At 55.8% G+C, this 27,902-nt stretch overlaps 1 protein-coding gene across 5 annotated transcripts; it reads left to right on the forward strand.

Annotated features, from left to right (window-relative positions):
* Positions 1–5,638: 5,638 nt before the first annotated feature.
* Positions 5,639–27,842, forward strand: AKAP8 (A-kinase anchoring protein 8). 5 transcript variants are annotated; one of them, XM_067314716.1, is made up of 16 exons: positions 5,640–5,752; positions 10,192–10,230; positions 11,295–11,327; positions 12,348–12,443; positions 13,118–13,409; positions 14,479–14,741; positions 14,844–15,085; positions 15,513–15,654; positions 16,084–16,131; positions 18,572–18,668; positions 19,496–19,637; positions 20,292–20,385; positions 21,773–21,903; positions 23,328–23,423; positions 26,794–27,424; positions 27,668–27,842. In XM_067314716.1, the coding sequence occupies exons 1-15, from the start codon at positions 5,734–5,736 to the stop codon at positions 27,400–27,402; spliced, it is 2,343 nt and encodes a 780-aa protein (XP_067170817.1). In that variant the 5' UTR covers positions 5,640–5,733; the 3' UTR covers positions 27,403–27,424; positions 27,668–27,842. The 5 variants fall into 5 exon arrangements, with proteins under 5 accessions (XP_067170813.1, XP_067170814.1, XP_067170815.1 ...); XM_067314712.1 differs by having other exon boundaries at positions 5,639–5,752; positions 14,479–15,085; XM_067314713.1 differs by having other exon boundaries at positions 5,639–5,752; positions 14,479–15,085; positions 16,087–16,131.
* The last annotated feature ends 60 nt before the right edge of the window (positions 27,843–27,902 follow it).

The raw sequence follows: 27,902 nt of genomic DNA on the forward strand, positions 1-27,902 counted from the left end.
CTCCAGCAAAGCGGCCGTAAGCTTTCCTGCCGGAGGGGTTTGCAGGGCTTGATGCCTGCCAGACGAGGACGCTGTTTGCACGGCAATGCACACGCGTAGCGTTGAGTCACGGGAGCTTCCTCCACCTCCTCTAACTTTGCGTAAACTGTTGGCACAGGAGAAGTTCCCCAGAGTGGGGGAGTGAGCGAGCTGGAAGTTTCGGAGTGAAGACAAAGTGCCGAGACCGCTTCTGCGCTCAAACCCTTTCCTCCAGTGAGGATCCCCGGCGGCAGGGACCACTGGGATGCTTCAGGCGTGTGCCGATGGAGTCGGATACGGGCTTGGGAGGAGATGGAAGAGACGAGTTCCTGCGAGCCTTTAGACTGCGCTGTGCTGGGAGGACTTTGTGCAACCAAAGAGGTCAAGCTCAGGTCCCGAACTGCAGACTGGCCGGGGGCAGGTTCCCGAGCGGTGAACCCCTTTGCTGCAGGTGGCATCTCAAACGTCCACCATTTGCGTGGTTTTAATCGGGATCAGGCCGGTCTGGCAAGGTACGCCGGTCTCCGAATCCCCCCTTCGGCTTGCGGTAGGGCTTGGAGCGACGTAGTTGATGCTGAATGCTCTTAACGTGCTGCTGCGTACCGTGGGAACGAAGTGGGCGCCTCAAGGTGAGACGGTAGCTGAGCTTGGAAGCCGTTAGCATCACTTCAGGGTGACCAGAGGAGTAACCGAAGGCTGCAGAAGACAAGACGGGGAGTGCAAGAAAAGCAAACTGCCTCGGAAAGGTAGGCCGTAAGGAATTTGGGGCTGTGAAGGCAGATGGACATTCAGCTAGCCATCGTTATCGGATTACATCTAGGCTATGCCAAGAGGCTTGATTCCGTGGCATCCTTTTACGGCTGCTGGCTTTTATTCCTTGCTCTGTGGAGCTCTGCTGTGATTTCCAGGCTTCTTCCTGCTTTTCTCTCCACAGAAACTCTCGAGATTTGATTAGCCGTAAGGTGCGGATGCCATCGCATCCTGATGAAAACAATTGGACTTGGCTTTTGTTAAGTGCTGCTGAAGGAACCGGCCCGTGCTCTGCTTGCGTTTTCCTGCATTCGAAGACTGGCGTCGTAATCACGATGGGCTTTCAGAAAGCGATATAAGGAAATACCTCGATTTAAGGTTTGCTTAAGAGCACTGAGACTTCCTAACCTGGGCGGGCTGCCTGTGACTTTAATCAGGGTGCTCGAAACCCTGTGTTAAGCGGTGAGATCTCCAAGAACCAGCCGTTCTTTAAGAAAAAGGGGGGGGAAAAAAAGGTTTATACGCTAGTGAACATAGTTGTGCCCTGTCTCCTATCTCCCTTCTACTTGCAGCCTGCGCTCCCCCCTCTACTTTCCCCCTTTTCGGTGTCTCCGCTCCTCTAACCCACTGTTGTGCTGGCTGAGAACTTGATTTCAAGATCCAGGGGCGTAGGATGCGCGTTAGACGCACTGCTTCCCCGTCCGTTGCTTTGGGAGGAGACTCTTCGCCTCCCCGGCAAGCTGGGGCAGCGGCACTGCTGCAGCTCGTCCCGTTCATCCCTTTGCTCCGTAGGAAAGGAGCAGCCGGGTGCGCGCGCGACAAACAACCCCAGCTAAGGGCAGGAAAGGAGCCGCTTATGACTCGATCGCGCTCAGTTTGCAGATGGAAGAGCCCCGATGGCTCGCTCCAGGAGCGCCGGGCGTCTTTCTGTAGGACCTTTCCTAGCAGGGAGCAGTAAGTGGGGTCCTGTGCTGCTTGCTGCACTTTTCCCCCTTTTATCCATTTTTTTTTTTAGCCTGTGTATCGGCAAGGCGGGGAGGGACAGGGCTGCGTATCTGCAGTCGGCATGAAAGAGCAGCTCGATTAGCAATTAACTTTTCCTTCTTGTGCTGCCGGGCCATCGCGTCGCCCAGGCTTGAACGGGAAACACCTCGGCTCTTCTCTCGCCCCAGGAGACGAGCATCCCTCCTGGCACCGTCTCCTGCTGCTCCTGCGTGTCCGTGCAGCAGCAGCTTTCCCGTTCCTGCCGGCATTAAATTCCGAACCGCTATCGCTGAGTATGCTGATGTAAAGAAAACATCCGGGCTCTTTAGGAGACAGAGAGGCCGGTAGCAGTTACGAGACACATCCCGAATTGCACACGGATAATAAATGTACTTGCATATGACCGAGAGATCCATTCGTGGTCTTCTAGCTTGTGTGGGCAATCGTGAAGTCCAGGTGCTCCTGCTTGAGTTCATGGTCCTGGAGGACAAAAGTAGTACAGTAATATATGTAACTTTAGCAGAAGCAACTCAAATGGGAGCTGACAACTACCGAAGCAGACGGTGGACCAGCGCTAGCCGAGAGCGGAACCCAGCTTCCAGTTGCGGAGGTGCCGTTTATCCATCCCGCCAACGCCTTTTTGGTTGATGAATGGATGTATGGGGCTTTCGGACGCTCTTCCGCGCTGTCCCGCCAACCTTTCTACACACTGTGGGCCAGATGGTTGCACACCGCCGCTCCGCCCGGACTCCGCTCCCTCTTCGAACAAGGGGCTGACCCGATGCCGAGGAGCGAATCCATCTCGGGAAGCAGCTGGCCCGCGAGGAGCTGCCGTCGGTTTTGCAATATTGCTGAAGCCCGTGGAGCCGTTGGGAGCGTTTAAGCGACGTCTGCAGCGCGCGCAGGTCCTTAGGCGCTAAATATTGCGGTGTTTTTTCCGTTCTGACTCAACATCCTTGAATCAAGCGCACATTTTTGTGTGTACAGCGTGTACCGCTTCGGGTAGGAAACGCTTAGTGCCTGCACGCACGGAGTTTGTTCACTCTGTGCTTTTCCAGGATGCAGGCAATAAACTTAATTTGCGTTTTGCAGGTTGTTCGAGGTCACGAAACCTTAAACCCCCTCGAGGACTGTCCTGAGCGGAGCAGGCTGGATCTCTGTGTGCCGTTGACCCGCAGGCTTATCCTGGCCCCTCGTCCCTAGGGATAACGCCGCGTACGGCAGACCCGGAGGTGGAGCGAACCGCCAGGAGCGGCTAATGCGGGTCAGCTAGTGCTAAAATTATTCTGCGCTGACTTTCCCCTGTAAATGTTTTACCCGAAAAAGGAAAACGGTGCCAAATAAGTGCTGCTTATTGCAGCTATCCCTTCGTATTCCCTGAAGGAAAAATAATCCCTTGTGCCGGCAGCTCCTCCCATGCTCTCATTGCAAGCGGAGCAGGCTTTAGGAAATAGGGGCTGCGTGGATAAAAACCCCCAAAAAACAGAATTGCCGCGTGCGCCACCCAATCCTGCCTGATGACCTCCGTGCCTGGAGTCTCCTGCCTCCCCCTGCCTGTAGAGGGGCACGTTCGTGGGGCCTGAAAAGAAGGATCGGGAGAAGAGTGCAGGAATTTCGAAGCGGGGCATCGGAGGGGGGTTCGAAAGCAGCAGTGCGCAGCTCTGTTCCCCGGCGGGATTTCCTGAAGACGGACCCAGCCTCGGCACCACGCTTTCTTCCTGGCTCTCCGGCGCGGCTGAGATGGGGAGCGCCTCTCCCAGGCGAATTTTGGAGCGCGCTCTGCCTTGCGGCTTGGCGGAGCAGCTATCTAATAACTCGCCGGTCACCGGGAACGGGGATGAAGGTCTTGCAGGGCTTTTGGTGGCGTTGGATAGACATCCCGATAACGCCAGCGCTCGTTTGACTCGTTAGTCCGAACATGAAGCTGTCGGCAGATCCGTGCGCGTTTGCTTCCGTTGGTTTCGAATGAGAATCATGTGAGCAAGGCTTTAATCGGTATCATATCGAGGATTTTTCCCAAGGAAACGTCCCCCCCAGAGCATGTTTCGGAGTTTGAATGTTTCCAGGCTAGAAATCCGTATGCGCATAGTCCTTTCTCAAGGTGCTTAATTGCAGGATCTGGTGAGTCTCTCATCAGGGCGTGCGGCTGAAATGGCCGCGCGCTGTTCCCGCAGCTCTTAAACCCTCCTGGTTTGCATCTATAATCGGGAAAATTTCCAAACAGCAGGTGAAGCCGGGCCAGCGGAGACCGACGCGGTCCAACCCGTCTCCAAAACCGAGTGGTGATGCTCGTAGGAAACCCTCCCCAAGCTGTTGAGAGCTGTAAGTGGAAGCTATTTGCGCCGGGGATAGTTGTGGCTCCGCACCTCCGAGGATTTTAGCGGCTCCCCGAGTCGCGGGTGCTGGAAGGCATCGGGATTTCTATCACATCTTTGACGAAGTGCGTTGAATTCGGCGCTGGCAAAAGTCCTCGCTCGCCCTCTTCTCTGTAGCACCTAGTTATCTGTCAATGCTGAGAAAATGATATAAGACAACGGGATCGGAGGGTGTTTTTTCTTGTTTTTCGTTTCTGGAAATGAGAATAACGCTGGTGATCCGTATTTCTTAATGCTGGTACAGCTGAGGGTCTAGCAGCTGGCATTGGTGCTTCTCCTAATGGCTTTTAATCTTTAACAGCTTCCGGAAAGCTCTACAGCTTACGTCCACAGAAAAAACGGGGCAGAGACTCAAGGTTTTTATTGCTCACGCGGTGCCGTGCTCGTAGCCCCTGTAGCCTGTCAACGCCAAGAGTAATTCGGCGCGAATCCACGGACGTGGCTGTGAGATCTCTCGAAAGCCGGAGTTTTCTGTGATTTCAGAGGCAGGTTGATACAGTCGGAGCCTGTTGTACGGAGGCAGCTGCTGCCTGAAATACCACCGTACTGGTTTCCCACACCCATCGAGCAACAGCTTTAATCCGTTAAGTTTCAGAGCATCTAAGAGCACTGGCTCACCGGGGGGGGGGGGGGGTCAGGGCAGGGGTCAAAGGTCAGGGCGGGGTCAAGGGTAGGCAAAGACCTGGTGTCAAGGCTGGGGCCTGCTCTGTGCCACCGGGGGGGGGGGGGGGTGAGGGGTCAGGGCCAGGCCCGGAGTCACTTCTGGGGCCCCTAGTTGGGGAGAGGAGGGGTCAGAGGTGAGGGGTCGAGGGTCAGCACTGGGGTCAAGGGTCAAGACTGGGCAAAGACCCAGTGTCAAGGCTGGGGCTCACTCTGTGCCACGGGGGTCAGGGGTCGTGGCTGGCCCCATGGTCACGGCTGGGGCCCCTATTTGAGGAGAGGAGGGGGTCAGAGGCTAGGGGTCAAGGCTGGGGTCAAGGGTCAAGGCTGGGGTCAAGGGCAGGCAAGGACCCAATGTCAAGGCTGGGGCCTGCTCTGTGCCACCGGGGGGGGGGGGCGTGGGGGTCAGGGGTGAGGGGTCACGGCCGGGCCCAAAGCCATGAGTGAGGCCCCTATTTGGGGACAGGAGGGGTCAGAGGTCAGGGCGGGGGGCGGGGGTCAGGAGCCCCGCAGAGCCCCCCCCGCCCCGCCCCCCACACAATGCACCGGCGAGCCCCCACGATGGCGGACCCGCGCCCCCCGCTGCCGCCCAATCAGCGCGGGGCGCGGCCGTGATTGACAGGCGAGAGCGCGGGAGCCGGCCCATGGGAGGGCGGTAGGTTGCCACGGGCGAAAGCGCCTCCGCCAATGGGATCGGGGGAGTCGACGCTGGGCGGGGAGGGAGGGGGGACGCTCTGTCCAATGAGAGCAAGGGAGGGGGTCGCGCCTCTGGGTGAGTGCGGCCAACGGCAGGCGCGGAGGGCGGGGCTTTGGAGAGCGTCCAATAGGGGGCTTCGTGGGCGGATCCCTGCGGCGGGAGGTCCCAATGGGCGGTGGGTCCCGCGCGCCTGCGCACTGAGCGCCCAAGCGAGCAGTGCGGCGCCGTTCGCCGGAGGCGGAGGGAGACATGGATCAGGGATACGGCGGTAGGTGCGGGGCGGCGCCGGGGCCCGGCTGGGCCCGTTCGGGCGGCGACTCCGTCGCTCCCCGCGTCCTCACCGCGGCCGGTGTCGCCGCTCCCCGTGAGGGGGGGGATCAACCTCCTGCGGGAGGCGTTGGGCCCGCCTCCCGTGTGGAGGCGGCGCCGCTGATTGGCGAGGCGGCGCGTCCCTCAGCGGAGACGCGCCGCGGATTGGTCAGGGCGGGCGGTGCGCGGGGTGGGGGAGGGGCGGCCGCTGGCCGTTCCCCGCTGTGTGCGGCGACCGGAGCGGGGGGGGGAGGGAGAAGGGAGGGTGAAGCGGGGGGGGGGGACGTGGGGAGAGGGGGGAGAAGGGTCCGGCCCCACCTCCCCTCTCCCCCCCCCATCGGGGAGGGGGCGGAAATGGAGCCGGTCCCATTTCTGAAGACGACACAAAATGGCGGCCGCGCGGGCCCCTCCCCCTCAGCGCCGCTCCGGCCCCGCCGCTCTCCCCCGACCCTCCCGTGGGGGGGGGGCACCGGGCGGGCCTCGCCCGCCCCTTCCTGAGGGAGAAGCCCCCCCCGGCTGCCTCCAGCCGCTCCCCGGGGCCGGGTAGCGCCGTCCTGAGGGAGGGGGGCCGCTGCCGGCCCCGCTGCTTTGCCCTGAGCCCGGGGGAACGTGAAGCAGCGAGTGAAAACGCCGTTCAGAGGACCCAAAAGCCCTGGAAACCCCCCCAAAAACTCGTCAGGATCTGGGGGACAGCGCTTCTAGCTGCGCGCGTCTAACGGATCGAAGCGCCGCGGCAGTAAACACGCCGCAGCGTCTATTCTGCGAATATCTTCCCCTTTACACGCTCTTCGGATGCACAGATCGATTTAAACAGCTATTTCTATACCAGCTAAGCTGCTTTTCCACCATAGCCCCTGGCGTAAAGGTGCAAAATGAAGAGAAAAGGAGTCGATGAGCCCCCCTGAAAAGCCGGTGACTTCAGAAACGGTGGGAAAAGTGCTGTTTTCCGCCAGATTAGCGGAGCGTCGCATGCTCGTTATGAAGCATCGCCGTTCTGCGCTGGCGACCCGCGGGGGAAAACGTTGTTCTCCACTGAAGCAGCAAACATTGGGGTCGCGTTGGTTGTTTTGATGCCTGCTTTGCTCTTCCGGCCTCCGCCTTAGCGTCCAGGCAGCTAAGCTCGCAGAACCGAAAGCACAGTGTCAAAATAGAAATGCCTTCGTCCCTGTCTGAGTTTGACAGCTTGATTATCTCACCGGTTGTTTAAAAGTCCTTTATCTGAGTTCGTTTAGATGCCAGCCAGTCCACCGGTTTGGAAGGTGAGCGCTCCCGGATGCAAAAACCCCAGGCAACCCGGGAATCGGGCTGCCTGTTGCCCGTCTCCTCTCCCCCCTCACAGACGCACGCATGTTTGGAGCCCTCGTTCCGCCTTTATTTCAAACTTGGCTTCCGCCGTTGCTCGCGTTCGAAGACGCGGCGGTCCCGTGAGGACGGTTTTTGCCTCGCTGTTCGAAACGTTTCTGTGGTTGCGTGGCGTAATTACAACTGCCGCGGAATTTTATAAATGATACAATATGCCTGTTCTGTGTTTATTTTATCAAGCTCCTCGTACCTAGTGCGTCGCTTGCTGCAAAAATCATACATAATACACGCAGACCTCTTGTTCATCTCGAAGGCAGACCTGTTGACGAGGTGCTCTTTCCCATTTTCTCCTTTCTCCGTCTGCCCCCAGCTTTGCGGCGTTCCGATGACATCTCTCTCATCATAAATGACGCCTTAAATGCTTTTGGACTGTTTTACCAGTTTTTCCGGCGTAACCATCGCACCAGCCGGAGCTCTCAAGTTGGCGTCAGGATTAAAGACGCGCAAAACGCATTCATTTTGCATCTCTCTCTGGAGAGAGGGATTTGTCCTGGGTGGCTGCAGCCCACCTGCTGCGAATCCAAAATGCCAAAAGGATCTTTGGGCCAAGAATATGGTGGTTTGGCTCCTGAATGCCTGTGATATGTTTATTAGCCAAGATGAAGTGTAGATATCTGCTTCTGGGCTAGTCACCTGCTCTTCTTTATAGCAAAACAGGCGCTTCTAGGGTGCATTTAATCTCCTCTTAAGGTAGATGCCTTAAATAGGACGGTGAGTCACGGTCGAGAAGTGTCGGTGTCTCTCCGTTGACAGCAGAGCGAGTCTGGATGACTGGCTCAAAAGAGTTTGTGTTCAGCTGTGTGAAAGTTACTCTAGAGACTTCTTTTGCCTGCTTCTGGCTCCCTGAAGTTAATTAGCTGTCTAAAAAAGGCCCAAATCTTCCTTTTGGCTTGTAGAAATCATAATGTGTTAAAAAACACTAGGTACGTGGCAGCTTTTCCAGAAGTCTGACGCAAATGTCGGTATTCAGGTTATAAATTCATGATGTTTTTCTAGTTCTTGCACGTCCGCGTTTTCGCAAATAACCTTCAGGCGCGGGGACGTCAGCCTCTGCGTCCCCTCTCTTTATAATTCGTTACGCTTGCTTTACCCGGTGAGGCGTATTTTTGAGAGTTGTACGCTTCCAGCTGGACTTGGTTTTGAGAGAGAGCATCCTCTGCGATCCAGCAAAAGGAGACCCCCGCGCAGCACGCGGTTTGTAGCTGCGATTTAAGCGCTTAGCGATTCCAGCAGAAGAGGAGCTTTGTTCTCCCCCCGGGGCAAAGTCTTTGTCAAAATCAGCGGGGCGACTTCGAACCAGCTCTGTGGAATTCCAGCTTTCAGAAATAATTTCCTGCTGTTCGTCCTGGGCCCCAACATCTTTATTATTATTATTTTATTTTTCCTGTGGGTGTTAAACTTCAGCCCCCGGCGTTTCAACCGCGCCGAACAAAGTGAACCTCTGCTGTTGCTCCGTGGTCTCTCGGTACGCGCTGTGCTTGCACCAGCGCACCGAGTAAAATGTTTCCCACGCTCTTTTTCCCCACTTCGGCCGCCTTTAGGGAGCGTTTTCGGGGAGGATCCCTCGGGGAGCGGGACACGGTGCGCTCAACTCCGCGACGTTTGTTGCTCAGGCCCCCTCGGTGCTTCTGAATCCCCCCGGGTGCTTTGCAGTGCTTCTGCCGAGCTGTTTTCCTTGCGCTTTATTTTTGCTGCTCGTTTCCCAAGGGAAAACAACGGCGACAGCGGTTTATCGCGTGAATTCTTGCTCTTGGGAACGCGCTGCGCCGCTGCAGGGGCGGCAGATACCTTCTCCACTCCTTTGTGCCGGGTCGTTAATACCCGAGCGTTTTATCTAGTGGTTTCTTTTTTTGCGTTTCGGTTTCAAAGGTAGATGTCCAACTTTAATCCCCGCCCTCTTAAATCACCTTGACGAGAGAAAGCTTGAGAGCCTTGCTTAACCCAGATTTCTCTGTTCCTATAAAAGAAAATTACCGTCGTGATAATACCTGTATAGATACAACATGCCCTACGTATTTGCAAGCAAGACACCAAAGCGTACGGGTGCAGTTAAAAGCCGGGCGGCTTTTAGTATCCGTAATCTGGAGGCGCAGCCCACGGAGAGCCCGCAAACGAAGCGGTCGGGCTGTTTTCGCCGAGGTTACAGACCGCGTAACCTCCGTCAACCTCGACGCAGCGGGGCTGAGGCCGTATTGTGGTGCCGCTTGGCTGTTTTTTGCCTCCTGCGGTTTTTCGATAATGCGGAGAGAGGCCGAGGGGAGGGAGGGGAAAAAAGGGATTTAAAAAGCGCACATGTGCTGTAGATCCTTGGTCAGCCCGGAGCAGGTTTGCGCAGGGATACGTCTGCAGGATAAACGTTTCGCGAAATCGGGGCGTCTTGTATTTTAAGCGCTTTCAGGGAAACACCTGAATATGTTGCTTTAGTCTTCAAAATTCATTTTAGGAGACGCTCCCGTGGTTTCGTTGCTGGTTGGGGAAACACGGAGCTTGTTTCTATCCCAAAGCTGGCAGATGCCCTTCCAGCAGCTCAGAGTTTGCCAAGCTCGTTGCAGGTCTTTTGGGGTGCTCGAATGTCCATGCCTTTCCGCAGCTCGCCGATGAGTATAATTTTACCGGCAAACGCAGCCATCCTAGGAAAAGGCAACTTCCGCTGGTGCAGCATCCTCTAGACTCGACGCCTCCGCTGAGGTAGTTTGCCAGAGGCGATGGCTGTTCGCGTCTTGGCTGGATGTAGCGATGTCAAGTACCTTTAAAACTGATTTTTTTTCCTTCGGAAACGCACCACGTTTTTTTCAAGTCTCTGTCTCAAAGCGTCTTGTTGCGCTTTTAGACTGATTCAAACCAAATTTCATCTGGAACAAAGCGTTTGTTGCTTCAGGCGCGTCTCCCAAACAACAAGAGAACAAGCGCAATCAAGGACATGGTGGGTTTTAGGGTTAATTAAAGGAAGAAACTAAAACCGTTGGAACGCCGTAGGTGACTGGAGAAAACCCCCGATCCTTATAATAGCTCGATTTTTATTTTATTTTTTTGCAGGTTATGGCACCTGGAATACTGGGACCACCAATACTCAAGGTAAATTCCATATATGTATTTATATAAAACGTATCCGGGATCTATTTTAGGTTATAACTTACTTCTCTCTCTCCTTCTCCCTAGGATTTAACTTTTCTTTCTCTTGGGGCAGAGTAGTGTAGTATTGTACTGCTTTTTGTTGACGTGTAACCTTCATTCTCCTCTACCTAGTAACTCTATGCTTGTTTTTCTGGGTTTTGGGGGTTTTTTTGTTTGTTTTTTAAAAGCTTCATCCCATCATCTCACGACACATTCCAATTTCCGCCTTTTGAGGGTTGTCTGTTGGAGGAACTACCTTAGGACCGGCCTCGATCTCACGTACGGCAATAAAGCGCTTTGTTTTATCGCTCGTTAGCGTCGTAAAACGAAGCGTGTCCTGAAGCGTTTGCCCCAGTGGGACTCTCGGCTTTGAACTTCTTTCCGGCCCAGACAATCGGGGAAGAAGCAAGACGCTTCCATGAGTAATATAATCTTCCCGAACGCCTTTGCCGCAGTTTCGCTGCCGAGCGCGCGTTGAAACCGAAACCGTTAATACGAAATTGCAGCCTGGGTTCCGTGTCCTTGCTGCTTCGTGGCTCGGATGTGGAAAAAAATAAGAGCCGACTGTGGTCGTGAACCGTTGTGCGGTTCCTCCGGGTGTAGCTCGAGGCGAGAGCGGAACGGCAGGTGGTTACGGTCTCCCGTAGGCTAAGAATAGCGCTTCAGTACCGAAACGCAGGAATTCGGACTCGGCCCGGGTACTATGGGACGTGTTACTTGAGATTTTTTTAATTTGTTTATCTATTTTAATGGAATCATTTGCGGGTTTGAAACCACAAATGTCAGGTTAGATATTTGAAAGTGTTACAAAGAGGGTCTCTATCTCTCTATCCATATATATAAAATCCATTTCATTTTCATAAATAGCTCTTGGAAGTACTGGCTTCTTTCTTTCCCGATCTGTGCAAAAAGCTACATAATATTTACAACCATTATCCGGAATTCTGTATGTTTAGTCGTGAGCTCACGACTTCTACGCCCGGTCGCTTTTAGCGCTGAAACGGTCTTTCTTTTGCCCCGTGCAGGTACCTACGCGACGAATGCGACGAGCTGGCAAGGTAGGTGTTAAATCCGTTGTGCTGTTTCCGCGCTCTCCTCAGCCTCTCGCGTTGGCCTGAACACGCGGAGCTGTTTTTTCCGCCTCGCGGGCTGCCTCCGCTTGGGAATTAAAAGTAAGCGCGGATGTGCTTTTGAGCGGCTTGGCCTCGCTCCTTCCTCGTGGCGCGCGGTTAGAGCATCCGAAGCGCGGAGCGGCTTCCGGGAAAAGCCCTCGATTATTGTCACCTCGCTCCGTGATCACGTGCGTTTTGGTTTTCCCTTTTTGCTGAAGAGAAACTTTATCCTGACCAGAAGCCGACTTACACTTGAAACGGAAGAATTAATTCGTGGATTAGGAAAGCTCGCTTATCTTACGCCTCCGCTGCTCGTTTGAGCTGGGATAGCCGGATGTGCGGGTTAATAAAATAATACCGACGAGGTTTTATTCCCCCCCTCGCAGCCCTTGTTACGCCAACATCTTGACGGTATATAAATGCAGTTGTCCGCTAGCGCTTGCTCAATAAACCGTCTTTTGCATTTCTCTAATAAACCTTTCCTCTCGGAGCAGCGTTTAGTTAATTAGCCTTCGTTTGAATAGTCTGGCTGGTTTCGGCTATTTTTAACGCCTTCCCCGGGGAAGAGCTAATGCCTGAGATCCTTTAAGGAACTATTATTTCCTTGGTCCTCGCAGTACGGAATTAAATATCGCACTGCACGTTGGGCTGTGGATTGCAACCTCCCAGGCCAAGTCACGTGTAAAAATGAGGTTTTTTTTCTTTCTTCTGTGATTTCTCTCTGTCTTTGTAAAGCCTGGGATGCGGAGGCGAGGACTAACACCCTGTCGCGCTAGGTCTTGTGCAAATACAGACTAGAAACGCGGTCCCCGCTGCGCAGAGCTTACGACCTGAATCAAACCAAAAAGTCCCCAGATGGAAGCGGGCAGATGGGGGGAAAACGCGACGGAACGGCGAGGCAGCGGGGCGCCGCAGGCGGCGGGATCGGCGCCCCGGCGGCCTTAACCGTTGTCAATTTTATTGTAGGCGCCGCGGCCAAGGAGAATTATGAGGGATCTTCGTGGCACTCTTGGCAGTCGCTTTACGGGAGCCCTAGGAGTGACGTAGCGAAGGGTACGACAGGTCAGAAGCAGCAATCGAAGAGCTGGGAGAGGAAACTCGCTTTTTTTTGTTATAAGCTCAGCTTAAGACGTGTTTCTCTTAGAGCAGGGCCCCTCCGGGTGGCGGTTTGGCGAGCGGGGAGCGCGTCGAGGTGTTTCGGGTCTCGGCGGGCGCAGGGGCCGCAAGCGCGGCTGCGGCGCGTTGCTCTTCCCTTGACGTCGCGCTGGCTTGCCGCTTTATGCTCTTTATTACTCACCGCTTTGATTTTTGTTTTTTTTTTCCTGGTTAAACTTCCTAGCTTCGGTCGCCTCGGCCGGATACGCGGTGACGCGCCCGGCGGCGTGGTCCCCTTCGATATTTTTGTTGGGCCGCGCGCCGCGGGTGGCTTAGGCGGACAAAGCGCCCAGTGACGCGCGCTGAGCTTGTTGGAAAATCCCTAGCGGGCACCAGTAGCGCTCCGTTTCCTAGCGGTGAAAATTGCCGGAAGGAACCTGGAGCTTTTAGGGTTGGGGTTGAAGGCGAAACTTCGGACTTTCGATTGACACGTTTCATTTTAAGAAAGCGGATTTCCTTTAAGGAGCAAAGCCCAGCTGCAACCTTGCCTGGTGGGGTCCGTAGCATCCAAACCCTTCTTCCAGATACCCGTGTCTTTAGGATACTATATTTAAATTGATATTTTTCCCCTTTTCTGCCAGGTTATGAAAGTTATGACTATTACAACACCCAAACCTCCGCCGCTAACACAGCGGCCACGTACAACTATGGGGCGGCAGCTGCTGCCACCTCCAGTACTTGGGAGACTCCCAAAACTTCCGACATGAGCATGAACGCCGACGTCAACACCAGCATGTCCGTCGCGTCGTACGGCACCGAGACCGGGCCGAACGAGAACTCGGATTCCATCATAGCCAAAATTAACCAGCGTTTAGATATGCTGTCGAAGGAGGGCAGCGGCGGGACGGGCGAAGGCATGGAAGACCAGGAGAGGTGACCGTTAGGCTCGTTTCTTTTATAGTAAAAATTAACGTTCCGTCATCGCCGTAACTTCAGATTAAGCCGCTCTAATTGCATCGGCGTGATTCAGCGTTTGTTTTTGAGAAAACAAGCTCGATTGCATGCTGTTACTTTATTCTTTTTACCTGTCCTGATTTTCTTTTTTAATTATATACGGGTATGTACGTATCGGGCATTAAAAGCCGCTTCCATCGTTGATTGAATTAATGCGTTTTTACAGGCAGTTTTTTATTTACATTTTTCCCGTTTCTTAAAGTATCTTTTCATATGCGTTTTTTTTTATCTCTCACGTCTGTCTAGTACTTTTTTTTTTCTTTTTTCCTCCCGCTGTGTTAAATTATGCCAGTCTGGAGAGCTGTCGCCTTTTGGCGCACGCTTTGCTGCTCGAATGGTAACAGGCGTCCTGGCAAGAGTTACCGAATAAACGAAGCTTCACCTTTCCCCGCCGTTTGATGCTTGCTGCTTTGGTCAGCCGAGGCGTTGCCGATTAATGCTTTATCTGCGTTAATTCCCTGCCCCGAGGCACGGCTCGGCGTTCCCTCTGAAGGACGGGATTGCCCGTTTTGCTTTGACGTCCCCTTTTTCCGCGGCGGAGGTTCTTTGCTAGGCGGCACCTCCCCTTTCGCTTCTAAATTGCTGACCCCGAAAATGAGAAACGGCGTTTTCTTTTGGCTTTGCCTCCGCGCGGGTCGCCGTCGGGAAGCTTTTGGGACACGCTTTTTGACGAAGGAAGCGTAATTCGGACCGATTTGATGCTGTAGTGCTATATAGCTAGTAAGGTTACGACGTCCCCAAAGGGTTTCTGATTGGATATTTGTGCGGAAAGCACAACTTTTGTTTGGTTGAGGTTCTTTTTTTCCCAAGCTATCCAGGACTAAGGAAAAGATGACGTGGAAGAAAAGTGGTCAGTGAGCAAGGTTTAAATAATTTTATTCTGTTCTAGCTAAGAGCATTTGGATTGTGATAATAAATAGGTACAAATGGTTGTATGACGTGTGGGACCGTTGTTCTAGCTGCTGACCGTTCCCTCCTCGCTGTGCAGCTCTTTCAGATTCGAGTCTTTTGAATCGTATGACTCGAGGTCTTCGATGAATGACCGCGACATGTACAGATCTGGCTACGACTACGGGGAAGTGGGAAGCGATCGGAACGATTCCTTCGGCAGCCAGTTCGACGGCCGCCGGGATCAGTCGCGCAACCGAGGAAACAACTACGGCCTCATCCGAGGCAGGGGCCAGAACCGCGTGCAGAATCGGGGGCGCCTCAACGCTTTCAATCGCAGCGACCACTTCATGCCCTCCTCCAGTACGGAGCGCCTGTCGGCTCGCTGGAACGAGTTGAACTACATGGGTGGGCGCGGGATGGGTGGGCCCGGTCCCAACAGGCTCCCTTCTCTCTTCTCCCAAGCCCTTGTCCCCGATTACGGCGACTATGGCGACTACGGTGACTACGGCGACTATGGCGATTACGGAGATTACGGCGATTATGGCGACTACGGCGACTATGGGGACTATGGAGACTATGACTATGGCATGATGGGCATGTCGGGCATGGGAATGGGACGGTACGGCAACGTGCCGTACGGCATGGGGCGGCAACGAAGCCGAGACAGAGTGAGTACGGTGCCGTGGCACCTGAACACTCTCACGGTAAGTCGTCGCCGTTTTTCCTGGAAAACTCCGCTCGGCTTGTTTTTTTGCTCCCGCAGTTGACCTCGGCACCAGGCTTTGCTGTTAATCCGTAGAATTCAGGGTGTTTTTTTCGCTTCCACTGCGGAAAAATTTAAGTCCTCCCAGATGGAGCAAAGTGTCACCGGCTCATGTGTACCTGTGTTTTTTTTTGGAAATAAGATAGAGCCTCTGAATGCTTCCCCGGTTCAGAATCGGCTCCGGAGGGTGGCGGGACGCTAATTTGTTCGTTCCACTTAGCTATAAGCAAGGCGGCAAATCCTTTTGTAGCTAAATAAAAGTCTCTTGGGTCAGGCGGGCTTAAACTCTTCGGGGAGCTGCGGCAGAGGGGTGGAACGTTTTGCTAAGTTCTCCGGCACCCGGAGCTGATCATTTCTTCCAACTTTAGCCCAAAAGGAGAGGTTTCCGCAACCGTTCAGGAGGGCGATCGGATAGCGAAGGAGGCCGCAAGCGAAAACAGTCCCAAAGCGGAGATGAGCCAGAGAGCAAACAGGCAAAGACCGACAGCGAAGGAGACGACACTGAGAACGGTACGTGCCTGCCTTCGTACTCTGATATTAGTCGCTTTTTTCCCCCTGCACACACGTTTTTGAGCGTTTTCTCTTTCAACTGACTGTTGTTCGTTAAATTTCGACGCTGTTGTACTCGTTAGTCTCTGGCGTCGCTAACGTCGTCGTACTCCTGTAAGTGCCGCCTTGTGCACTGTCTTTATAGTAGTGTTTTATGGCCTGGAACAAAATTAATGCTCGAGGTAGGCGCCATAAAAGTAATGACAGTTTGCAGCAGCAGCTGACGGGCAAGGAGGAAATGGGACGTCGAGCAATTTGACGTCTTTGCTAGGGTTTTGAGCCGTTATCCCAGGACTTGGCGACTTGCTGGATACCAGCAGGGCCCCTTGCGGTCTTAAGCGGGAGAAAAGACTTCCCCCAGCACCAGCTAAATGATTTTTTTGTGTGCAGCAGATGAGGGCGAAGGAGAGGAAAAATCGGGAGATGAAGCTGACAAAGGTGTAAGTAACTTTTTGTTTTAGTTTTGTGACAAATGTGGGAGCATTTAAAGCACTATAGCGGTTTCCTCCGTTCCCTTGACAGTGTCGTAGGCAGAATTGTTAAAACGATCCAGAACTAGTGTTCTGAACACGTATATATTCTGAAAGTTCTTGTTTTTCGTAATTAAAGGGTTACTGGCAGGTTCCTTGGCGCGGAGGTGCTTTTGCCAAGGTCCTGAAAGCGCCGTAGCGCGAGACTTAGGGCCCCGCACCCGTACTCCTGCTCCTGGCTCTACCGCCGAGTCTCGTTAGGGCTAAGTTCCAATTAGGGGTTGGCTGCTTTACTGCCTTTGGTTTGTTTGCCGGGTTGGATGGGGCACGTTGTCACTTGTCCTCCGTGACTTGTGACCGGACGCAGTCTCTAGCAAGGTGCTACGTGAAGGAGTGACTTCTGTGAAGCGTTTCAATTCTGACAGAAGCGATATGGTTACGCCTCGCTATTATTTTGTAAATGTTGTGATTACAAGTGTTGACATTTAATGCCCAAGTGATGCAACCCTTCCTCTGCTCTGCCGTCCTGCTGGTGGCAGGATGGACTGTGACGCTTCCAAATCATGATAAATGACAACGGTGTCCTTCTTTTTTTGTTGTTTTCCAGGAGAATGGGAGTTGTGGCGATTTGGCGAAGGAAGGTAGGGTGGCTCCGCCAGCGCACGGGCTTCCTGTGAACCGGATACACTCCAAACCGGTGTGCTTTGCCTTTTGGCACTATCTAGAGGGCTTTTTTTGGTCCAAAACCGAGGCAGCTCCTGCTGTGACCTGTTACGCAGTCGGTCCAGGGCTCCAGTAGATGTGCCGCTGCCCATGGGGGTTGTTTTGCGGGGTAGTAACGAAGTGGCCGCGCTCCTAGGCTGCTTCGTACGGACGGTTGCTGCCCGTACGAACGGATAGGAAGAGAGGAAGTATTAGCCGTAACATCAGTTTATCTTCCTGCCCGGCTTGGATGAGGTTGGTGAGGAAGCACAGATCTAGCCGCGGGGCAGAAAAACACCAAAATCGTCCCAAAACAAATCACTTTCGCTGGTGACTTCGCTCAGTACCCTAAACCCTGGGTTTTTTATCAAATAGATGGGACTATATCAAAGTATGTCAGATATTTAAAACCTGGATGGTCTAGAGTAGCCGAAACCACTTTGGCTGCTTTGGGATTTAATTCTTTGGTGTTTGGACCAAGGGTTGTGCCCCGCTTGAAGGAGTTGGGTGCAGGGGGACGCCGCCTCTGTGAGTTCTCACACGCGTTGGCGGTGGTTTGCTCTCAGGAAGGACTTAGCTCGAACGTCGTCGATGACGTTCGCTTGGCCTGGTTGGGTCTTTGCTTTAGGACTTCGTTCTCTTGGCTCGAGGATTTATCTAGCTCTTCTGAGCTCCGTAGCTCCCTGCATGTTTGAAGTTACGATTGTTCTCCACGCGGAGCAGAGGAGTCGGAGCTTGTTAAACGCTGAAGTGGAGAGGCACGCGCTAAGCGGATTATACTTTTTAGTTTAGGACACGTCAACCCCAAGCATATTTCGCCTTTACGGAGTGACCCGGGGGAACAGCGTGAATAGCTGCTGTTGCCTCTTTTAGATTATTCTCAGGATTGAACCCGAGGTGCAGCCGGATGTTCAATTTTTGTAGAAGCCTCTGATAAGCGGGTCTTGTCCTACAGTGGAAGTTCTGGTCTCTGCGCTCCTTCGCCTGGAGACGTTGCGGGCAAATTATTACCCGAGCGTGTTCCGTGAGGCCGATAGACCTTGCACCCAGTTCTTGCAGCTTCCTACCCTAAAATACTGCGGAGATTGAGCCAGTTAAATCCCTGCTTCTCTGCTGCTTTCCCTGTAATTACCAAAGCTATTGGGAAGGCAACGTAAGTAGACCTAAAACCGTCCTAAAGAAGCAGAACTGCCGCTCGGGCGCTAATAACATCTGTGCTGCCTTTTTTTTTTACTGAACTTTCCTAAGTAGCTTTTTCCAGCCCTGTGGAAAAACAGATAAAGAGGAAGAAAAGAGAGCGCAGGGAGAAATAATAGCTCTTCCCGAGGAAGTGAAAGAGGGAGGTGTCTTTGCAGCAGGGTTTCTGGGGCACCGCGAAAGTCGGGACTCTCGTGACCGCTCTTTCCGGTAACCGCGTGTCTTGTCGCTGTCTACAAAGGCTTAAGTTACTGTGGGAACTTGAGGGAGTTGGAGGAGGATGGTTTTATGCTGGAGACCTGAGAAAAGAGGCTGCCGCTTACCTGCGGTCCGGAAGCTGACTTGTGGGAGGGAGGGAAAAACGGAAGAGCTGCCGGAGACCGGGAGAAGTTACGACTTCCTGAAGCCAAGGGAAAATAGGAGGCTGAGGAACTGGGCTCCCGAAATACCTCGGCCAGCAAAGTGTGTGGACGCGAGCTGTTGCACAGCAACTCTGAATTTTTCCCTAGCATCTGGAGATGGCTGTGAAGATGATGATGAGGAGGTGAAGAAGAAGAGGGAGAAGCAGCGGAGGAGAGATAGGATGCGTGATCGGGCGATGGACAGGTAAGAGGAGTGACAGGCCGGTCCCTTGCCAGCACTTTTGTGAAGAGTCACTGTAATATTTGAATTATCCTTATAATATTTAGCCAGAATATTCCTCTGGGCAGACGTGGGAGAAATCTGAAGTGCTAGAGGATCATGTTTTGGGGCTCTGCATTCTGATTTTGGCTTTTTTTCCCTTTTTTTTTTCCCCTCTTGTGTGTTTTATGACCCCTCTAAAATGAGGGGAGTAACGTGCTGTTTAAAAAAAGAGATGAATGTAGCGTTAGAAATGCCGAAGGGTGTAATAAGCGGCTGTAGATGCAGCCTTGCCGTTTAAGTAATACGGCAAGTGGTTTAAAGACAGACTAACCAGTTCGCGGTCTTCTGCGACGTCTTAAAAGCTGCGTTGGATCACACAGGTTGTCCATCTATCCCAGTATCCCACCTGGGAGCGGCCGGTGAAGGGTGCCAAGGGAACCCGGTAGCGATACGTCCCCGAACGCTCAATCAGCACCTGGGGTTTCCGTACCTCAGGGGTTTCCCAAACCTGGGAGAGCATTTTCCTGTTTAAGAGGGTTGAACTCCTCTCTTGCCCTGTGAGTTTGTCCCGTTTCTTTTAAACCCGTGCAGGGTTTTAGCGTACGCTGCTGAAGTGCAGCTTCCTCTTGTACGGAGAAGTAGCTACTGTTTAATCCCTGTAGGTTGCCAAAAAGGTTGGGAAGGTGCGCTGGGAAGTAGAATCATATAATCGGAGTAGAATGGTGCTTTGAATCTTGAGGAAGAAGGTGATAGGTAGAAAACTAAAAGTCTAACTTGCTCCTGATTTGTGGTACGATCGCTCCGCGTAGAATCCAGTTTGCCTGTTCCGTGTGCAAGTTCCGCAGCTTTGAGGAAGACGAAATCCAGAAACACCTCCAGAGCAAGTTCCACAAAGAGACCTTGCGATACATTGGCACCAAACTTCCCGACAAAACCGTGGAGTTTCTGCAGGTACGTGGGCAGCCCGGCGCTGGTTTAACCTTTCGGCGACTTCTCCGCGCGACTGCTGGCCCGTTTTGGGATCTCCCCGCTCTCGGGAGGAGGGGAAGGGCTTACGAATCCATCCGCGTGCGGCTCCCACTTTGTCGGCTCGCGTCACGTGTTGGCGTATCCCCTGATGACGTCGGTTGACGCGATGTGGGTTTCTCATGTGTCGTCGGACAAATAACCGTTTCCCTCCCAAAGGGAATTTCAACGGAAAAGCCGGGAACGAACGTTTTGTCGATTGTCCTCTCCTTCCTCAGGCGTAGCTGCGTAGATGGCGCAAGAGAGGAGGACTGGGGTGTTTTATTTCCAGCGTTTGGGTTTGGGGGCTGTTGAGTGGCATCTTTCAAGCACTGAGGAAGACTTTAAATAAAAACGCAAACCTGACGGTGACAAAATAGGCTTCGAGGAGGTGCCGAGTTTGGCTCCGGCTTGGATCTTTCAGGCTCTTGCTACGGTCGAGATGACGGGGACGAGAAAACGTCTGGGCTCGCCTAGTTGGTCCGCTAACGGCGGTCTTCCTTGCGGGTTTTCTGCAGAGCTCTCGTTTCCCTTTTGCGCCGCTCGACGGTCTCGGCGAGTTGCGCGGGGGATAGTGAGTCCTGTCCCCTTCCCCTCTAGGAATACATCATCAACAGGAATAAGAAAATCGAGAAGCGGCGTCAGGAGCTGACGGAGAAAGAGGGCACGAAACAGAAGCCGGATCCGTTTAAGGGTAAGGAGCTGGTCTGGTGTGCGGAGGCCGAGGGCGGATGCCTGCGTACGTGAGGAACCGCTGCGGTTCGGGGCTCCCGTGTGGGCAGGCCCGGACGCGGGGCGTTTGCAGCCCGTTATCCGTTGCTAATAGCAGACGGATGCTACGTTAAGCGGGTCCTCAGATGCCCAAGTGCGGCCATCTCCTTCAGCAGAACGCAACCATCTTGCTCTCATCTTGCGCAAGCTGAGAAAGGGGGAGGTTTCTCCCCAAAATGTGGGAGTGGGGGCGGGCTGATGGGTAGGATTTAATAGCCTGACGGCAGCTAAACCTACAAAATTCACCAGAACCTCACGGATTCGCTACTGACCTTGAGAACCGCTGCGTCTTGCAAGTTTTCCAAGAAAACAAGCGCGTAGGGCTTCCAAAGGGGCTCTGTCCCTCTGCCTTTGTGCCGTCGTAACTCTGTCTGGGCTTCTGGGTGTGAAAATCTGGCCGGTTTTGTGAAACGAGCCATCTTTGGGGAAAGAGAGGACGCCCGTCCTCGCTGTGGCTTCTCCGACAGTTGGTTCGTGAGACTGTCGCGATGGTACAAATGCTAAAATAGGCGGAAGGTGAAAAGCAGCGCCCCAAGGATCGTTGGGTTCGGGGTCGTTCAGCTAACGCGGCTTGGTCCCGCGTTCGCTTCTAACGTTAAAAGAAGCTTTTGAGAGCGGCGAGGTCGATCCGCGTGGGCTTTGGCAGAAAGCGAGACGGGGGGGAAAAAATCCCCTTCGGCCGGATCAACGCGCTTATCTGCCGTATCGTCCGCACCCCTCGGCCGCAGAAGGACGCTTGGTCCGAGCCTGGGAGGCCGGTCCTGTCGCGGCGGGCGTAGTTTAGCTAAGCCGCGCGTCGACTCTAAAACGAGTGGCCGGGCTTTTAGACGGAGGATCTGAGCCGAGGGAGAAAGCAGGAAGGATCCGAAAGCTGGGGGAAACTCAAGTTGCCCATTGCACCCTTGTGACTTTTAAATCGGATAGAGGCTTGGAGAGGGCAGGCTGGTTTCGACCAGGACTAGAGGAAAACGGGATTCGGTTCCCGGCTTTGCCTCAGGTAAGTCGATTGCTTCGGACCTTGGGCCGTTACCCCGAACAACCTCTCTCCCTCGCACGCTTGCGTGCTGCGTTGGTAGGCTCCGTTTAAGAGCGGAATTATCCGTGGCTTCTCTCCTCCTTGCCTTAGAATAAAGTCCGTGATTTTTGTCCCCAAAGGGAAGGCGGAAACGGCGAGGAATACGGGCGCCGAATTAGCCCGTTGGCTGTGACGCGGGGAGGAGAGCGTCACGGGGGCGGGGGAGCCGTGACGTTTAGCCGGCAGAACGTCCGACGCGCTTTGCCTCTCGCCTGACGTCTCGTCCTCGCCGTAGGTATCGGCCAGGAGCACTTCTTCAAGAAGATCGAGGCAGCTCACTGTATGGCTTGCGACATGTTAATTCCCGCCCAGAACCACCTGCTCCAGAGGCACCTGCGATCCGCGGATCACAACCGAAACCGCAGGGTAAGCAACCGCCCCTTCGCTTCCGTTCGCTTCCGAGCCGGAGCGTTCCATCTTTGCCGAGAGCCTGGGTAAGGGGACGTCAGTCGGGGCTTGAGGTTTCCGTGTGGCTTTGGCTCCGCTTGCTTCGCAGCCTCTTAGAACGGAGCGGAGCACAACGGGATGAGTTGGGGAACCGCAGGGCGGTTGCGGGACGCCGGTGGGCGGCCTGCGCGGGCTCCGTTCTTTCGTAGGGAGACCCGAGCAGCCGAGCAAACGAGAAACGCTGGGATGCCGCTTGGAAGCGGGAAGGACGGTGAACAGAAGAGGTGGTGCTGCGAGGGAGACCCGGGTTTTCATTTGCGTGTTAGCGGGGCACATCGGTGGTTTTTTGGTGACGCTAACCACCGGCAGGAGCTGAAGCCGTCGCGCTCTCCCTGGCCAGGCTCGGGAGAAAATCCTCTGGGGGCAACGGCGTTTGGGCTTCGCACGTTCCAAGCGGCCGGGGGTCAGATCCGCCGTTACGATTGACCGGTCTGGGATGAGCGCAGCTTCACGGAAATAGCCGATACCCTTTTCTTTCCTGCTGGGGTCGGAGCGCTTGAAGTTCAGAGCGCTTGAAGTTTGCAGGTGAAACGTTCCTCCTCCATTTGCGGTGCTTTCTAGGGCTCTGAAAATCGCCTCCGAGGGAACGTTGAGGGCGCTTAGGGAATTCGGATATAACCAGCGTCTTAATTTGGCGCAGGCTGTAGAGAGGCTCTAAATCGAACGGATCAGTCCAGTCCCAGGTCGAGGAAGGGCAGCGGAAGGGTTCCGCTGGTAAAAAGAAGGAAGCAGCAGGCTTTTCCCGCTGCACGGTGTAATCGCGGATCCTGGCTGTCCAGCTCCAGCCCTTCCGTGTCTTTGGAGAAAACGTTACAAGCTCTGCAAAACCAGCCAACCCCTCCGGAAGCTCTTCCGGGCACGGCTCCAGGCTCCGCTCCATGGCGGTTGCGGAGCTGTCTGGAGCGCGGAAGCCCGTGAGGGTCGTCGCCTCCCGACGCGAGCGCGGATCGGGGACGGGGCGAGGTTCAGTCGGAGCGGCAACGTGCCGGTCACGCGGGGCGGTCTTCATCTCCGCCGTCTCTGAACGCGTGACGTGCGCCTTGCTCCCTGCGTAGCTATCCTGGACTCTTCCGCGCTGAGGATCCGTTGGATATTTGGGCGATATTCCAGCTGCCGGTGCCGAAATGCTTTTTATTTTTAGGTTTTTCCCAGGGCTCGTGTTAGCAGACGAAGTGCTGGGGCTCCCTTGCCTTGGCGTCCGCTTTTTACCACCCGCTCGGGGGGAACCGGGGTTTTCCGAGCCTTGCCGAGAAGGAGGGAATATAGCGTCTCGAGCCGAAACCCTGGCAGGGAAACCCTTCCCCTTCCGGACCGGCTAACCCCCACGTTCCTTTGCTTTCTAGATGGCTGCGGAGCAGTTCAAGAAGACCAGCTTGCACGTCGCCAAGAGCGTCCTCAATAACAAGCACATCGTCAAGATGCTGGAGAAGTACCTCAAGGTGAGGGAGCGCCGAAGGCGGCAAGTCGCGCGGAGTTGCCGGAGCGGCGGGGCGTGGGCTCCGCCTCGGACGCCGGAGGAGCGCGGAGCCGAGTTGCCGCCGCGTGGGCCGCGCACGTGCGCGCGCGACGCCCTGCTACGTACGATGGAGAGAAGCGTGGCTTCCGCTCCGCTCTTATCCGGAGGCGAAATCTTGGGTCTGGTTTCTATCTCTGAAGGCGGTTTACCACTTCTCGTGTTTTTTTGGGTTTTTATTTTAACTTGCAGACCGGAGCTACTGTAATTCCCAAGCGCGTGTAGCTCAGTTATGAAGCCATCCAAACGGGAACGTAATTAAGAGGCAAAAAAATAGCGAAAGGAATTCCGGCGCCCTCCCGCCGGCCCTTGAGCAGCGGCCTGGGGGCCGGGTTCGCCCCCGTGCGGAGAGCGAGCGTCACGGCCTGGGTAGCCGCCGGTTGAGTCCCATAGGACTTGAACCGGATCCGGAAAACTCCCGGGTCACCCGCTAACGCCACCCGGCAGCGGGGTGAATATTCCCCGGTGTGAACAGCCGGGCTCTGCGGCGTTCCCGGCGGCTCAACGGAGTGCCGGGGGGCGTCCGATTCCCGCGGGCCGAAACGCTCCCGCTAGCCCCCTTCCTCCTTCCCTTGAGATCCGAGCTGGGAAGCGGCTCGGAGCCTCCCCGGCCGATCCACGCTGCCGAGACGGAGCCCAGGAGAGGGCAGGCCCTGCGCCGCGTAGGGTTCGCTTAGGCCCGAGCCGGCGCTCGGAAGGGCGGAAAGCCGGAAGCCAGCGCGGTCTTCAGAGCATGGTGGTAACACGTTCCATGCGGAAGCGCCGCTGAGCGAGCGGGGCGCTGGCGCCTCCCGCCGCCTCCGTTTGCCCCCTTTCCGGCGGCGGGGGGGTGACGCCCGCGTAGAGCGCGGCGCCGGACTGCGGCCTGGAGGCGCGCGGGCGCCGCAGCGGAGAGGAGAAAAGCGGCGCCAACCTCCTCGCCGCGCGAAGATGCGAAGGAGCGCCGCTTTGGGGGGCTACCGCTGTTACCTGGAAGTCCGGGAGCAGCCCAGGATCCGCCGGGACCCCCCCGTTGCGCAAACGGGGCAGGCGCAAACCCCCCCCCCCTTCCCCTCGCCATGGGGGTGGGGGGAGCGGACGCTTCCCCTTGTCCCAACCGGCGTCACTTTTGGTCTTGCCCGGATTGAGCCGCTGCCGGCTAAGCTCTCATCGGGCCCGGTCTCTGCTAACCCCTAGCAAAACTGCGACTCCCCCCTCCAGGTCCGGTGGGAGAGACTCCGAGCCGAGAGTTGTCCGCGTGCGACGGCGCTGCAGCCCCGGGGGCCGAGGCCAACTTTTCTTCCCCCCCCCCCCCCCTTAGCGGCCTCTCATACACGTTGAACAGGAGGGTGACACCAAAAAACGCCAAAAAACAAACCCTGCGGTACCCTCCCCCCCCGCCCGAGAGAGCCCTCGGGGGCAGGCGAGCCTTTGCCCGGCACTACCCTCGGGGAATCTCTCGGAGGAGGAAGGGAAAAAAAAACACAAAACACAAAAAACCCCCCCCAAAAACGGAACCGCTCAAGTGCAAACTCCGTCTACCCCCCGCCAGGGTCCGCAGGCACGTCAACGCCACCTCATGATCAACGGTATCAAAGGCTGCCGGCAGATCTAAATGAATCGGCACCGGGCGCCCGACCTTTGTCCGTCGGCGGGAGGAGAGCTTCGACCCGTGCCAGCCTGGGCTCCGTACCCTTCCCAGGTGCAAAACCAGACTGAAAGGGGTGGAGGAAAATCTGAGGATTGCAGGTAATGCCAGAGCCGCCTCGCCGAAACGCTCTCGGCAACCTTCCCCGAGAAAGGAAGGCCGGAGCCAGGGGCGAGGATTGACGAGACTTGTCAGCGGCAAGAGACGAGTTCTTGAACGTGGGGCTGACAATTCCTCCTCGGAGGGACGCTGGGCACCTCGCCCTTCCGAAGGGAGGCCGTGACAGTCTCCAAAAGTGGACTTCAATTCCCCCCGTAGATTTTTTTTTACCAGCGATACCGGACGTGGGTCCAGATCGCGAGGTATTTAGCCTGAATTTGCCCCCCCACTAATCCTCCAGAACCTCGATAGGGAACGCCGTCTGGCTGACCCGTCAGCCGGAGAAGACGTAACGTTGCGTTTGTCCTCCGCCTGCATGGAGCTGCTCTCGTGGAGGCAGCCAACCTGGTCTGAACCTTCTGATCGATCCGGGCTGCCAGGCGGAAAACCGCGCGAAACCTTTCAGCTAGCGAGCGAGCGGAGGCAGCCTGGGTTTGCCGGGCCCGGCGGCGCGTGCCTCCGCTCCTCGGGACATCCCGGATGCTGCGGTAGATGGAGGAGAGCTTCTCCTTCTCTCCTGGCCTCCAGTGGGAGAGTCGAGAAGCTCTCAGTCCCGGTCGATCAGACGTCAGGCGAGGTTTCTGCCGCTGGCATGCTGCCCTGCTCCCTTCCCGTTTCATCTGTTGCAGGCCGCCCGTCCGCGTACCTCGGGGACCCGCCGGGAAGGGAGCGGGATTTTAGCACCCCGCTTTGTCCCCGGTGGCCGCGCCGGGCTGGCACCGGCACCGGCACCGGCGGCAGGGTCGCCGCTAGGGTGCAGAGCCCGTGCGGTGCTCGTCCCCGCGTCCCCGTCCCCGCCTAAGTCAAACGCACGCGGAGCCAAACGAAACGGGCCCCGCGGCGGCCCGGACGCAGGTAACGAGGCCGAAGCCTCGGCGCCTCGATCGCTCCGAGTCGATCCGCGCCGGGGCCGCGCGTCCGCCAGGTTCACGCAAAGTCGCGGCGCCTCCTTAACGTCCGGATTTCTCGCTCTCCGGAGAAAGGGTGCTAGGAAAGCCTGGAGTTCGCTGCTCGTCCCCCGCCTCTCCCGTTGCCGGAGGGGGGGAAAAATGCGGTGCAGCCAACTGGGACCGGCCAGAGGTCGAGGAATTTGGGGGTTTAATCTTTTTTTTTTTAACGATCGTGAGCTGAGTTCTTCCCAGCGGAGAGCGCGGCCGGCGGCCCTGGCTCGCTCTCGCGGGCGTCGCGGCCCGCGCCGTCCGTCCGTCCATCCTTAGCGTAGCGGCCGTGCCCGCCGAGCGGAAGCGGGACGCGGGAGACTTAACGCGCTCCGAGACGCGGGGTCCGAGCCCGCTCCCGGGGCGCTGCTCTCGCTGAAGGGGTAGTGCCGCGCGGCGTCTCTAGCAGCTCCGGGCCTTGCCCCGCCGGCTTTGCACGGTTGCGAATCCGCCGTTTCCGACAGAGGGCGGTTCCAAAAAAACAAAATAAAACCTCTGCTTTTCGTGTCTGAGATTCCTTCCGCTTCCCTGCGGTCCAGTGACTCCTCTCTTCCCTTCTCTCTCTCCGTCAGGGCGAAGATCCCTTCACGGACGAAATCGCCGACCAGGATGTGGACGAAACGGAGGCCTTGGAAGGCGGAGACGGAGCGAGCGAAAACGCCGCCACGGAGGCGGCCCGGGCGGAGGAAGGAGGAGGAGGAGGAGGAGGAGCGGGGCACGCGGACGAAGGCGCCGACGTGGCGAAAGCCGGCGAGGGAACGGAAGGCGCTTCGGAAGAATTGTCTAAAGACGAGGAATTCCTTAAACACGTGGGCAAACAGGATCGCCCCAAGCAGCTGCTGATGCCCCCTTTCCTGCAAGACGAAGACCAGCTGGAAGCGGAGGACGCAGCCGAGGACGCGGCGGAGGACACGACGGCCGGAGCGGCTGCGGAAGCGGCGGCGCCCTCGGAAGCGGCCGTTGAGGCAAGTCCGGAGGAGCTGCCTTCGGTTCCAGAAACTCCCCAGGAGCCAGCAGCTTCCCCCAAAAGCAAAACTGACGGCTGGGCAGCCAAAGAGGAGGAGGAGGAGGAGGAAGAAGCTGCGAGCAAGGCAGCGCCAGCTGGATGCAGCGAGCAGGAGGAGGAGGAGGAGGAGGAAGAGGAGGATCCACCAGCAGCTGCTGAGCCGCAGCAGGAGTAACTCCGAGAACGTTGGTGCGAAGGTGATTGTCCCGCGCCGTTGTCTAATCCACAATTTTGATTTTTTATTTTATTTTGCTGTTTTTTCTCCTGACTTCTCGACCGCGGAACGCGCAGCGCCGGCAGCGGCGCCGGGTTCGGTTTTCATTCGAGGAGGGGGGGACCCAGCCGCTCCGTCGCGCGCTTGACTCGTCTCGTTCCTCGTAGACTCGCTCAGTTCTGCTTTCGACGTCCCTTTTCCCTCTTTTTTTTGTTTTCTTTTTTAGGTTGAAGACCGCAGGAAGCCGTACATTCCCCCGGAACCACTCGAGCCGCCTCGCCGCCTCTCTCGAATTTTTCTAGGATCGGAAAGCTGGGTTTAGCGAAGTAAAGCTGTGATTCGAGCCTGACTGCTGTTTGGTTTTTAAGCGCAGCAATAAAGCTGTACGATTTCTTGTGTGACGGAGGCTTGGTCCTTTCGTGCTTTCCCGGCCTGGTAACGCTTAGGAGACCGTATTCCTC

Source organism: Apteryx mantelli, chromosome 36 (genome assembly GCF_036417845.1).
Source record: "Apteryx mantelli isolate bAptMan1 chromosome 36, bAptMan1.hap1, whole genome shotgun sequence".
Classification (NCBI taxonomy): Eukaryota; Metazoa; Chordata; class Aves; order Apterygiformes; family Apterygidae; genus Apteryx; species Apteryx mantelli.

Coding starts and splice junctions, on each gene's coding strand:
- AKAP8 (XM_067314712.1), top strand. Junction 11,328..12,347: donor GAATGCGACGAGCTGGCAAG/GTAGGTGTTAAA, acceptor ATTTTATTGTAG/GCGCCGCGGCCAAGGAGAAT. Junction 15,086..15,512: donor GGCACCTGAACACTCTCACG/GTAAGTCGTCGC, acceptor TTCCAACTTTAG/CCCAAAAGGAGAGGTTTCCG.